The sequence below is a fragment of the Ostrinia nubilalis genome, chromosome 6, assembly GCF_963855985.1.
Source record: "Ostrinia nubilalis chromosome 6, ilOstNubi1.1, whole genome shotgun sequence".
NCBI lineage: Eukaryota > Metazoa > Arthropoda > Insecta > Lepidoptera > Crambidae > Ostrinia > Ostrinia nubilalis.
The window spans coordinates 9,624,986-9,638,947 of NC_087093.1; the positions used below are offsets into that span (position 1 = coordinate 9,624,986).

Below are 13,962 nucleotides of genomic sequence, written 5' to 3' on the forward strand. Positions count from 1 at the left end.
CATTAACTATAATAATAAAGAAATCGCAGTAAGGAACCATAGACTTGGCACGACTTTGTCTAGATTTCATTACTTTTTAGAGATAAACAAGCAGCTCCATCGAGACTTGGCTAGTTTTTTACATAATGTTTTTGGTGGGATTCCTCTTTCATAAAGTCCAAAACAATGAATGAACTAAGTAATTCCGTAGATAGGGCCTTCGCTAAAACTCGCGCGCCCGCGCCGAACGCGGTTCTGTACCGAAAATTGTCCGGTATGAGCAAAGCACATAGGCTACGTAATATCATCAAAATGTGCCGCTCCGTGCACACGTGCGAGCTTTATAAGAGGTCCATAAAACCCTATATTATAGGGTTTCTTCATCCCCCATTCCCCCTCTCTCTAAAAAGCAATAAAATTAATAGTTGTTTTAAAAACATTGTTTATTTATTGGATCAATTAGGATACACAATTTTTATTTGAAACATGTTTTGGTTTTCTGTATTTTGGCCAGTAGTTTCATCTTGATCGGAGTCGTTTGTTTGTTCGCTAATGCGAACATTGGAGTCAGTAGCTTCTGCTATGGAGGTATAAAATTCTTTTCTTCTTCCCATTTTAAATATTTCTTCGTCTTGAAATTTATGATTATGAGGATTTTTCCTGAAAAACGAAAGTTTATAAAACAGAGAATTCACAAATCGTCAGGAAGTCCCTAAAGTGGTATAACATTTTGCTTCTAACGTCGCACACAATTTATAGAAATTTCGCCGCAAATATAATGGAAAGAATAGGGCTCAGAATTGAGCCCTGTGGTGTAACCTCTTTCAACTCGTTCAATACTTGACCTAATCAAAAGTCCATTATTGTCCTTCAACTCAACAAACTGCCTCCTATTCGTCAAATATTGTGGAACCAGTCACATGCAGGCACCGAAAGTTTTGCCAGTAGCAGTTCAGTACTCATACCTACAATCGAAAGCATGAAAAAAGTCTAAGAGCGCCGAGTTGCACTATTTGTCGATTTGTCTTTGCTCCGGCATCTGTTGTATGCAATTGCTTCACAGTTCACTCCGTGAGGCGATTTCGAAATTAAAACTGTCATATTTTGTTGTGACTTTTCTAGGAGGCAGATCGACGGTTTTATCATTTGCATTGATTCCGTCTGGGTTTATACCAATCACACATTTGAATCTATTTATGCGCATAGCTTCGAAAATTAATTTCGTTTCATAAATGCGCCTTGGTGTTATAGTAGCTACTACAAGAAACAGTCAAGATTTACCTGCATAGAATTATTTCGCCATTTGTATCAATAAATGCCGGACAACGCATTTTACGATAATTAATACATCTCCACCTTCGTTTTTGTTGTAAACGTGACGAGTGATGTAAATAGTAAACAAATCTATTCATTACCATCTGCAAAGACCCTCTATTTGATTTTGTATAAAGTGGAGTAACACCTGTATTGTGAGAAACAATTAATTTATTAAAAAATAATATCTATACATATAATAAGCCAAGTAGATTTTTCTATACTTACTCACCTAAATTTTCACAAGTCTTTTTTGGTTTTTTAGTATTATCAGAACAATCAATTATTATAGGTGCTGTTTCAATTTGATAATCAATTGCAGTAGATTTCTTTTCAATATTATTCTTTGTTTGATCACCATGTGTAGTCACAGTCGCTGTACCAGGTACTCTCGAGACAGGATCAATTTTAATAAGGTCTTCAAAATCTAGATCCATATCACATTTCTCATTATTTTCTAATTCATGTTGACTTGTCTCATATTTATAAGAAGTAATTTGAGCAAAGTTATCTGAATTAACATCAGAAATGTTTTGTTCATATTTATTTGGATCCTCATCAGGAGCACTTGACTCAAAGTTATTTATAGTACCTTCAGAAATGCTTGGTACAAAGTTTTCTGAATGAACTTCTGAAAGTCTTGATGTTGAATGATCATCATATTTAAAATTTTCCAAATGAACATTTTCTTCATTACATTCTATAGGATTTACTTCCAAGTCGGAATGGTGTCTTAGATCCATATTTACAATATTAACACAATTTTCACTGAAAATGAAGACCTGGATTCAGCATCAAATTCATCTAAGATAATAAAAAAGTAGATAATTTTAAATAGTATTGGATATCAAGCTAAAAAGTGTACCTAAATAGTCTACACGAAGCATAGTCCAATTTACATTAAATCAAATTATATGTTTATTATTATTTATATGTGTAGGTATGTTGTATTAAATATTTTATAGAATGTAAGTACACACGACAGCACATCAGGCTACCCATTTTTGTTGCAAACTCGCCCCTATTACAACTGCACAAGAATTTACAGTGGTTACGTTGACGTGCCGTCGTCTGTACATATATTATCATGTATGATACATTCAATAACATGCTAGTGTTTGATTTCCACCTTGTTTTAAATGAAAATGGGATATGTTACCTGGAATGTTCAGAATTTTTATTAGTTTCAGTGTCTTGAATAGGTTGGCTATTTTTAGAATGAAGCTGACTAGATTTATTTTGTTTGGTTGGCCGTTGGTCAGAGTTAGCCTGAAACATAAATATAAGGTAGTAATTCAAGAAATACTTGTAGTACCTAATAAGTTAATTATAGATTTTTTTAAATTTCTACCTCAGGCAATTGAAGGTCCTTGATGCCTGAAATATGCAATAGTTTAGCAGCTTCAACAAAGGCAGGTAGCAAGTGACTAGGAACATTGACTTCTCCGCTGTAGATATATTCCAATATGCAGCATAACACTGAATGGCTTATAGACTGAAATTGAATATTATAAAATTTTGGTAGGAATTTGTTAATTATAATAATATTTATTTACTTCTTGAATTTTCATATTGTATACAAATTGAAGTTTATTTTATGTGTTCAGTTTCTGGATTTATGCAACTCAAAGGCCATTGCTACAAGCTACTAACGGAGTTGTGAGAAAAACTTGTTTTGTAGATAAAAAAACTTACTCCTAAAAATATAACTGGATGTTGACATGGTGCCGATCTTAACATTTCTTTTAGATAAGGGCTTGCCAAAGCGATTATATTTTGATGAGCTTTGACCAAATGTCCACCAGCAGCTAATGTAACATCCACAAATTCCTGCCTCTGAAATATTGATTTGTTTTTAAGAGTAAGTTATGGTGTGTTGAAATGTTTGAGTAAGTAAAATGTAATAAATAGCCAATTAATAATACTGTAATAGTCTATTTTTTATTATGAATTAAATACAATTATTAACAGTAGGCGCACATCGTTGATTTTTAGTTGGCCGATAGTTGTGCCCGATTTTAATTTGTATGAAGAATCGGCCAAATCGAATCGGCGTAGTGGGCGCACTCACATACATGCCCATACTGATCAACTGCCCGACTGAACTATCGGCCGACGAAAATTACGAAAAATCAACGGTGTGCGCCTACTCTAAACCGATTGCTGCTGTGTTTATCCATTCTGATAACTAAGCGAATATTTTCGGAAGAACAATCAATGTTATAGGTTTTACTTACCTGTTGTAATTTGAAAAAGCCATCACTTAAATTGTTTTTATAGGTCTCCCAACAAAGTTTAAAGTTTGTCTCCAACATATTTGTTCAATCAAACAATCACACCATTTCTTTTGCTGTGTATGAAATAATACTCTTATTTTTTAACAGAAAAACAGTCGTCTTTTGAAGCAAGCCATAATACCTACATACCCACATGAAGTAAACAAACAACTGCAAACAAAACATTTTTTTTTGACGTCTGACACTGACAGAAGAGCACAGTGACGTTTATTTTTTCTTCTTTTTTTTAGATCACAGACACTGACATTGTCATGCATTCAGTCGAGCTAAAAAAGTGTGTATTGAACTATTGGTTGTAAAATTATTAGCAACTGTTGTCAAAAAGATAGCCAATAGCTCTGCAAATAAATTAATTTATTGTCTGTGCATAAAAAAACAAAATGTCACAGCACAGTTTACGAAATGGTTGTTTGTTGTTTTTCAGTTTTTTCCATTGAATTTTATAATTAATTCGTTGTTTCAATTCAGAAAAAGGGATTTCTAGTATTTTTTTCTTTTCTGTGAATCCATTGTAAACGCTTTACTGGCTCTCCTACCCACGAGATGGTGCAATCTCAGTTTTCACTTACTTGGGAGTCCTACAAATCGAGTATTTGTAAAGGTTTTAGCTCTTTACAACAGGTATGTCTTGTTAAATCACATAATACATTTCACGAAACAATTTTTTTACTATGTTTATTGTTTACTTTGCTTCAGAATGGCGAATTTGTCGACATGACCCTCGCGGCTGATGGTCACTATGTAAAGGTCCATCAAGTTTTAATAGCCTTGGCTAGCCCATATTTAAAGGAGCTTATTTCATCAGCTCCGTGTCAACATCCTGTATTGTTTTTAAATGTAAGTACTCAAACTTTCATGTCTTGTTTTCAGTCATGGTGGTAGAGGGTTCATAAAAACTAACCTGTTGAATTACATTTACTTTAGTTATTAGCATTCAAATAAATGATTATGTGTATCATTTTACAGATATAGAATTGCATCCACAAAATTAATAATAAGTTCTACCTTCACTCAGAGATTTCATAATTTTGTTAGATTAAACTGTTTTTGAAATTACATCTGTACCTAGTTTTGAAATATTGTCTATAACTTATACTTAAAAATTTCAGAATGTATCACACAGTACATTATCCTTACTTCTGATGTATATTTACACTGGCGAAGTGATGGTGCCGTCTGACAATTTAGCAGCCTTTGCAGAAGCTGCCAAATCACTTCACATTAAGGGATTAGAAAATCTTGTAAGTATTCAAAAGTCTAAATAAAACCACAAATATTTTGTATATGTAATACTATAATTTTTTTTAAGTATTTTTCTTTTTTTCTGAATTATGTACTGCTGTGCTATGGTCAACAGGACATCAGTCAAGACTACCCATTTTGGTTGAAAAATAGTTACTAAGCACTTATTACAACAGCATTAACCCTTCATCAACAGCCCTTTACAGTCCACTGCTGGACTATGAGCCTCCTCCACTATAGTAGAGGGTTTTGCCATAATCCCCACGCTTGGCAGGCGGGTTGGAGATCGCAGTTAAAAAGATTTATGTTTGTCAGAGAGCGCTGCTGCCCGTTCTCTGTTTGATGTGTAGTCCCTAAGTCGCCTCTTACGACACCCGCGGGAAGAGTAGGGGTTGGTGACAAATGTATTCTACTCTGCCGTCACCACACGGCCGATTAACCCTTCAATCCCCGCTAATCAAGATACAATGGATAGTCAATTGTTATGCGGTCATATGCTACTGCTTGGGGATTAGGTGGGTTAAGATGCTACAGTTTTTATTGCTATTTTTATGGTAAATATGTCTTATTTCAGACTGGCTATGACAGTATGACCCTCAAAGTTGCTGAGAATCTGTCTCAAATGGAAGAAGGAGACATATGTCATGTTAGTGGAATCAAAAGCATGAATATTCCTACAAAAGAAGGAGCTAAACAGGTAAATAAAAAATACTATAGTACTTACTTTCATCAATTTTATCAATCACTATTGTCTAAAAGATAATTCTTGTTTTAAAGTATTTAGTAAAACAGTGTTAACATTAATTGATTTAATTATATGACAACCATTATATTTAAACTTCATCTAAATGTTGATTATTTTAGATTGGTTTGCCAGCTGCTGCTAGAAAGATAATCATTAAAAAAGAGACTCCACTAATACAAACTGCTGATGTGTAAGTAACTACAGCTTATTGGTTATAATTTAAATTGAAAAAATACTATTTTATTGGTTCATAAATAACGTTTCTGCTAAGATCATTGTTAATTTTCTGCTTTCTTCCACCCTGTGAATTTTAATGGTATTTAAATTTTATAAGGGTTCCAATCTACAGACTGATTTTTTGAGGTCCATATTATGAAATGACAAAAAACTTTCCAAAGTAACAAATGTACTTGAAACTAGAATCTCATCCTTTATAAGAAAATTTTTGTTATCTCAATATGGCTCATAATAGTTTACATAATGATTTTAATGTTTATACATAGAAGGATGATGTGATGATATATACATATAGATACATCCTAAGTAGCCAAATTAATTTATATTGAATTTTAGGCATAGAAAAATTGAACCAGCTCAAGGAGCAACAGCTGAACCCCAATATGTTGAAATAGATATCATGGAAGATAATGTGGCGCAAGATTCTGATGATGATTTCAAGACTGATGATTTTACAAAACCAACGGAGAAGACAGATCCTGACATAGCAGATACGCGTAAGTACCTACCAGATGGATATTTTTTTAGAAACAATGTTTTAAGGTTTCGCCAAAGAGAATGCGCACCACCGATTGCCGCGTTAAAGCGTTAATAGAGTTGCAGAGCAGTATTTAAGGCCGGGTAGCAGAGAAAATGGCGAAAATGAGGTTTTCATTTTTCATTTTTGAGGTACTAAACAGTAAAATTAAAGGCTAAGATTTTTATTGGGCATAGTTGAGGATATTTTCTAGGGCTATTAACGGATGGAAACACGATTTGATGAAGTTGACTCGATAGAATAAATTCCCAAAGTTACCTCTATTCGTTTTCTAATTATGGTTTTATTTTTAAAATAAGCGATTTGAGATTCTAAATCTTTTACTAAACTAAAGTTCAGAAATAACTTGAGGGCTTTTAACGGATGGAATTTTTATATTGCGTCTTATTTAGTTACTATGTTAAAAAATGTGGAAAAAATCGTCCATGACGGCTTGGACAATCTCAATCAGTCGCGCGGTGGCGCTTACGGAGGACGGACGCGTGTCAGTTTTTTGGACGTGACAGTTCGCGATTTGTCAATATTTTTGACAATGATGACTTTGATGAGTCACAGTATAATAATATCAGTGTTACTGGAGAAAGCTAAAATATTTGATAATTAAGAATTATCAATTTTGTCTACCTATTGAAATTTAAATCGTTCGCATCCTTTTAAACGAAGACTCTACTCATGATACATAGTAAATTCCTTAAATATGAGACAAAACCAATGAGTTAAAATTACATATTAATAGTACCTACATACAATCGTCTCACACTTATTAGAAGAGCACACTGATACAAATAAATAATAAAAAATTAAGTCAGAGGGTCAAATATAGGGGCAGCTGCACGTCACTGAAAGACGATTCTGTTTACTCGGCATCTGGGCTGGAGAACATGAACCCTTGTTTACAGATGCAGATGTAAATGGAGTTATAACTGGACAAATTTTACATGAAATGTTTAACAGAAATCAGTTAAAAGACACATACATGGAATACCAATAAGGTTGCGGAGGGAAAGCTACCTATTATAAACTAGCGGCCGCCCGCGACTTCGTTCGCGTGGACCTCGTTTTACCCCCGTTAGATATCATGTTGATAGATGGCGTTTCACGGCTTCCCCCGAATGAATATTTACGAACGTCATACAGTAGTTTGTCCAGCGCTGTAGATTTTAACCAATGACGATAGGTAGAGTTCGCTTTTTAGACACGTCTTATTTATTTATTGAAATTTATTTGTCACATATCGTCATAAGTTAGCCTATATGTTAATCTGGGTTATAAACAATAATACTATAAAGTTTCAACAAAATCCGTACAGTAATTTTTGCGTGAAAGAGTAACAAACATCCAGACATCATGACATCCAGACATCCGAACTTTCGCCTTTATAATATTATAGTAGGATAGGATATTCACAATCCAAACTAATATTTACTATTTAGCATTTACTTACAGTAAATATATTAGTTTGGTTTTCACAATCGAACGGGTGCGAATCGACCCCTTTGAGAACTAGTAATCGCATACTACTAGTTCAAAAAAGAGTCGATTCGCACGCGATTTTAATACTTCTAATACATCCGGGCGAAACGCCTACTAAAAAAAATTATTATTGAAAGGGGACGTTTCGCATATTCGTGCGAAGGAAAATCTTGCGAAACTACATACTACTAACCCAATAGGGGGTAATAGGATGTGTTGGTAAAATATGATCAGTTAAAAAAATAACACCTTATATAAAAACCGAAAAATTCTTATTCTTATATTATTCTAATTATGTAAGAGCATAATTATTAAAGTCGAAGTCAAACATTCTTTATTTGTGTGGACCTATATTAACGAGAGATTACAAGGCGTCAAATATTTCAAGAAAAAAATTAAAAACTATTATAAAGCTAAATTTTGCTCTCATGGAGCCTTTACCTACTCTGACAAATCAAGACTTAAAGAAGAAACTAATAATAAAACTATTTAACTGTCCTGCAATGAAAAGCTTGATCGGGTACAACACCTCAAGTTATTTTAGAACTTGATTTCATTAAGGGACTCTGAATATCAAATCGCTTAGGTATCTAAAGTCAAACGATTCTGAAATGTCAAGTGGTATAAAGTTGGGACTAATAAATAACCCATTAAGATAGTAGCGCCCTCCTGTCAATGACATACCTGGAACGATAGAGTATTGGACAACTAATAAAAATGCTTAGTCCTAAATGACTGACGGATATCGTAGAGACCTGAAAGTTGGAAGGTATGTTCTTTGTATGACGTAGGCATCCGATTTTCCGAAATGGGGTCAAGAAATGAAGGGGGTGAAATAAGGGGGCAAAGTTTGTATGGGACAGTGATTATTTGGTTCAATCTACTTGAAATTTTGCTTAACAATTCCTTAATATTATAATTTATGACAAACGTGTAAAAGGGGTAGAAAGTTATTTTGGGAGTCTTACTGCTTTTGATTACTTTTTATTTTTACAAGTGTTTGAAAACTCCATGTCAGATTGCAATCAATGTCAAGTGAAATCTCAAATTGAAATGTCTCAATTTCAATGAGGAGGCACTGCATTTATTCCTAGAATTCCCCTAACACCGTCAAATTACCCTTTCGAATTCAAGACAGTGCAGTTTCCCATCAAAATCTGCTTCGTAATGACTATAAACAAAGCTCAAAGTCAAACTCTAGCGACCTCTGCATAAACTCCCATGAGTGCTCAGAGCGGGTGCCTGCGGCAGGTAACCGCGTGTGATGCTCATAGTGATTTTCAATACAGAGCCCCGACATACGTTATACATAAATTATGGAAAGAAAACACCCAGACCAATACAAAAAAATATGTATGCAATTTTAGTATGATATTTTTATTTATTAATAAACAAAAAGACTGAACAAAATTGATGCGTGTACTGATTAATGTAATTAACCACATGCAAAGTTTCGTGAATTGCAACAACTATAATTTATTATCCAAGCTCTAAATAATCGCTACTAAGAGTAACTGATCATAAAATGTTTTTCCAATCGCTCAAGCTCCCGAGGACCTAACGATAGGTCGGGTGACGTAATCTTGAAAATTCCGGAAGGTCGGGTGACGCCACGCCTCTTTGAACCGTGTTTACTTTGGCAGTTATATTTTATATTTATTCGATTCTAAAATATATTCCTAAAAATTCTGAAAGTTGTTATAATTTGTATCACTTGGATATGATTTGTATTAGAAAGTGCTGCGAGTGTGACGCTTGAACGGAAGGAAGTCAACCTAACCTAACCAACTGGTATATCTATACTGTGTAGCCGCGAGAGCTCTTTGGCGCGCTGTCTTCGGCGAAGTATTGCGCGCGCAGATTTTGACAGCGCGAAATACCTACTTTAGCAGAAATACCAAGCCTTAACACTATTCCCCAATAATTCTAAAGCACAACTTTTTAAAGAAGGTACTTCATTCTGGTTAAAAATTTAATTAATTTTAAATTACCAGTAAATTAAGATTTATATTTGCATTGTAATTGAAAAAAAGTAGTTCACAAAATAGTCACGTCACAGGCGACTTGCACAAATCTAAAATCACAAATGAATACTTTATGTACGATATTTCTTTATAGCGTCATCGAACCTGCAGTTTACCGTATCAATTCGAGGCTCCCTGCAAATAATTCTGAACCGCTACATTTACAATCTGCACTCGAGCAAACAACGAAACGGGATCCGGCGCTGGCGTTGCGTTGACTACCGAAACCATAAATGCAAGGCTTTCGTTGTTACCAAAGGAAACGTAGTCTTAAACAGGTTAGTATGCAGATTTCTCACATCTCTGCATTTCTATTTGAAATATAAAATGAGACTAAATGTTCGTTAAGGTTGCCGAACGTCGCGATGAATACTCATAAGCCAAGTGTGCAGTCACGGAATGAAAAGGTTCGTCAGTTTTCAAATTGATTCCTTCAACGAATCGCGAGCACATATTATTATTACCTTTTGAAACTATGTTACAGAATAATCTCGAGTTAGAGAAAATAATCTTTAACTGTTCGTCAGTAAAGTTCAAAATTATTCAGATCAAAGTTGTTTGACGATTTATCTTGTCAAGAAGATTATTATGATTGATAAACTAAAACCTTGTTGGTTCAACCTGCCATTATTATTTCTATTAAATAAAAAAAAAACTACATTTCGTAACATTGCACTGATGGGATAGAAAAATAAACAAGCAAAACCTTATTCTTTAGCAAACGTCATATTTATTTAAATGTTAGCAGCACTGTTTCTTGCACGGTTATGTTGGCAGGTTTGACTCTTACAGTACCTAGTGCAAGCAAAAACCGACACTAAGGTGACGAACCTTTTCATTCCGCGACTGTACATACACGTGTCAAGATATTTGTGAAACTGAAGCGCAACTACAGTCGCGAGCAAAAGTATGGAATCACTTACATGAAGTTGTTTCCACGCGATCTTGTGTACTAACGAATTTGTTAGTAACAAAAAAAGTGGCACCATTTTAAAGATTAAACTTTTAACTTTAAATTGATACCAAATTCATTTAAATCGCATCAGTATTTAAAAAGATATCCCGGCTGATGTGAAGAAATAAGGAAAAAGACATATATCAACAGTTTGATACGTCGCGAGTTGCGGCCTATTTACCCCCTATAAAAGCACGTGTTTTCGGATTTTTACTTTCACACGTTGATCCTTACACATCTCCGCTTGTTTTGACACTTTACCTGGGATTCTACACCTTCAGAAGCAGCACAAATCGTTGCACTATTGCAAGAAGAGCTCAGCCAGCGGGATGTCGGACGTCAGCTCCACATATTAATAAGCCAGTCCTGGGTTTCGAAAGTTTTAAGACGCTTTCGGGAGACTGGTGGCTTTATCCCGAGACCAAGTTCTGAACAGCGCCGGTGCACATCGCAGAGGGATGACCGTTTTTTCATGTCAACCTCTCTATGAAATCGTCATTTGACTGGTATCGACATCCAGCAAGAGCTCAGAAATTTTCGTAGGATAGCTGTTAGCAAGTAGACAGTTCGTCTAAGATATAAGCAATATAATTTGACTCTAAAAAGGCCTGCCACGGCTCGAAACTGACGGCAGGTCACCGATAAGCACGCTTTCAATTTGCTCGTACACATCTCGATGGGAAGTCGAGCAAGCCACCCCTATAAGCCACTGTTTCAGTGAACCAGCACTGCACAAATCGCTCCCCAGGCCGCCTATAGATCCGACCTCTTCGACTGCTGTACCGCAAACATAGTCTGCATTCATCGGAGAACAAAACTCGCCTCCATTACTCGCCTTCCCATCAAAATAAGTGCGAGGTAATTGAAAGCGTGCTAGTCGGTGACCTGCCGTCAGTTTCGAGCCTGTGGCAGACCTTTTTGGAGTCAAATTCTATTGCTCATAATATCGACGAACTGTCCACTCACTAACAGCTATCCTACGAACATTTCTGAGCTCTTGCTGGACATCGATGTCAGTCAAATAATGATTTCATAGAGAGGTTGACATGAAAAAACGGTCATCCCTCTGCGATGTGCACCGGCGCTGTTCAGAACTTGGTCTCGGGATAAAGCCACCAGTCTCCCGAAAGCGTCTTAAAACTTTTGAAACCCAGGACTGGCTTATGTGGAGCTGACGTGCGACAGCCCGCTGGCTGAGCTCTTCTTGCAATAGTGCAACGATTTGTGCTGCTTCTGAAGGTGTAAAATCCCAAGTAAAGTGTCAAAACAAGCGGAGATGTGTAAGGATCAACGTGTGAAAGCAAAAATCCGAAAACACGTGCTTTTATAGGAGGTAAATAGGCCGCAACTCGCGACGTATCAAACAGTTGATACGTCTTTTTATTACAAGCTTTTTATTATTATTACAAGCTTTATATTGACTTCACTTGTTAGTATGTGTGGGACAAATCTTGCAACTGAATTTAAGACCAGTTCTCCTCAACCGATTGAGCTGAAATTTGGTATACTTATGTAAGTACGATGACAATGCAATATTATGGTACCATTGAGCTGGTCTGATGATGGAGTCAGGAGGTGGCCATAGGAACTCCTAAACGAAACGGCGGAAACTTATCGAGTTTGGGGTCGTTGGATTCGACTTCCCGAGCACTTTTATGCTAAATGATGACCAGGTCCAGATATTGAGATAGTTACAACTAAAAAGTGTAAAATAAAATTATAATAAAAAAAACTTTTTTAAAAACAAGCTTTATCCTGAAATGCAGTTGTACTAAAACGAAAAAAATAATTGTATGCTAGGTTCAAAGAATTTCGAAAGCTTGTAGCGCAAACAGAAGAAAGGGGGATAAATTCCATGCGCGATACAAGCTTTCGAAATTCTTTGAACCTAGCATACAATTATTTTTTTCGTTTTAGTACAACTGCATTTCAGGATAAAGCTTGTTTTTAAAAAAGTTTTTTTTTATTATAATTTTTACTTACTTCTTTACATCAGCCGGGATATCTTTTTAAATACTGGTGTGATTTAAATGAATTTGGTATCAATTTAAAGTTAAAAGTTTAATCTTTAAAATGGTGCCACTTTTTTTTTTACTAACAAATTCGTTAGTTCACAAGATCGCGGGGAAACAACTTCATGTAAGTGATTCCATACTTTTGCTCGCAAGTGTATGTGAAATGTAAACATAAAAGTTGAATTGACGTCAACAATTTCGTTGATACAATGGAAACTTTTCAGATACCTAATTAAAATATTTGTCCAGATGCTATTTGCTATGACTTCACATACACTTTCTCATCGTTTTTGTGGATTTTCTCATACATCTGTCAATTCTTGTTACATGTCGGTCACAGGATCGGCATTACAACTATAATAGATTTTTTTACTAGTACTCATTTGTTTTATTTTTTTTAAACTTACTTAATTATTTTTAGAGCGAATCTTCACAACCACTCGTTTCATGACAAGAAAATACTCTCGAAAATAGAAAAGAAAGCGGTTTACTCTGCGTTAGACGAAGTATATGGCTACAAAGAAAAAGAAGAGGCAAAAATGACGGAAAATGATGCTTCAATGGATCAAGACGACTTCAACATGCTCGACGACTTTGGTACGGGAATGAACGACATGACGGATAATAATAAAAATGAATTTATCAAAGACAAAATAAATTAGTTCTTTCTTAGTAAGAGTTTAATTTGTCGCGAATGAACTGTCCTCGATGTCCATTCAATAATATTATTTACTAATTTTTAGACTCTCGTTGCACGGGAATTAGGGTTGCTACACACAAAGTGGCCCAGAATTGTCGGTTTGGCAGTAAGTTACAAAAAAGCCGACTGAAAGTAATTACTACACTTGTTACATTGCTAGCCAATACGTATATTACGGCAAAGTCGAGCGGAATTTTCCCGAAAACATCCACAAGTCTGTTCGATTTTACCATCCGGCTGTGCCGATTACCTATTGCTAGCCCACTTATGGTGTACGAGTAGCAACCCTCAATCACGATACGCGATTTATAACAAAATATTGCCTCTTGCTTTGTTTCAACCGGGTCGCCCCGGCAAATTTAGTTTCTGGGATTTATAACTCTTTCATAAACTCCAATGTGCTCCATTTACAGTTAACGCAGGGAGTGATAAGTATTAAACAA

General features: G+C 35.3%; 2 protein-coding genes across 2 annotated transcripts; one reads left to right on the forward strand and one right to left on the reverse strand.

Moving 5' to 3' along the window:
• Positions 1–404: 404 nt before the first annotated feature.
• On the reverse strand, positions 405–3,726 carry LOC135072584 (zinc finger and BTB domain-containing protein 41-like). Its single transcript, XM_063966556.1, has 7 exons — positions 3,531–3,726; positions 2,989–3,129; positions 2,645–2,788; positions 2,453–2,562; positions 1,526–2,061; positions 1,261–1,441; positions 405–639 (listed from the first exon to the last, which is right to left on the reverse strand). The coding sequence occupies exons 1-7, from the start codon at positions 3,606–3,608 to the stop codon at positions 435–437; spliced, it is 1,395 nt and encodes a 464-aa protein (XP_063822626.1). The 5' UTR covers positions 3,609–3,726; the 3' UTR covers positions 405–434.
• A 223-nt stretch (positions 3,727–3,949) lies between these two features.
• LOC135072587 (uncharacterized) lies at positions 3,950–13,491 on the forward strand. The gene is made up of 8 exons (XM_063966560.1): positions 3,950–4,211; positions 4,287–4,427; positions 4,700–4,831; positions 5,407–5,529; positions 5,697–5,767; positions 6,151–6,311; positions 9,944–10,127; positions 13,241–13,491. Exons 1-8 carry the CDS (start codon positions 4,134–4,136, stop codon positions 13,479–13,481), a joined length of 1,131 nt encoding a protein of 376 aa, XP_063822630.1. The 5' UTR covers positions 3,950–4,133; the 3' UTR covers positions 13,482–13,491.
• The last annotated feature ends 471 nt before the right edge of the window (positions 13,492–13,962 follow it).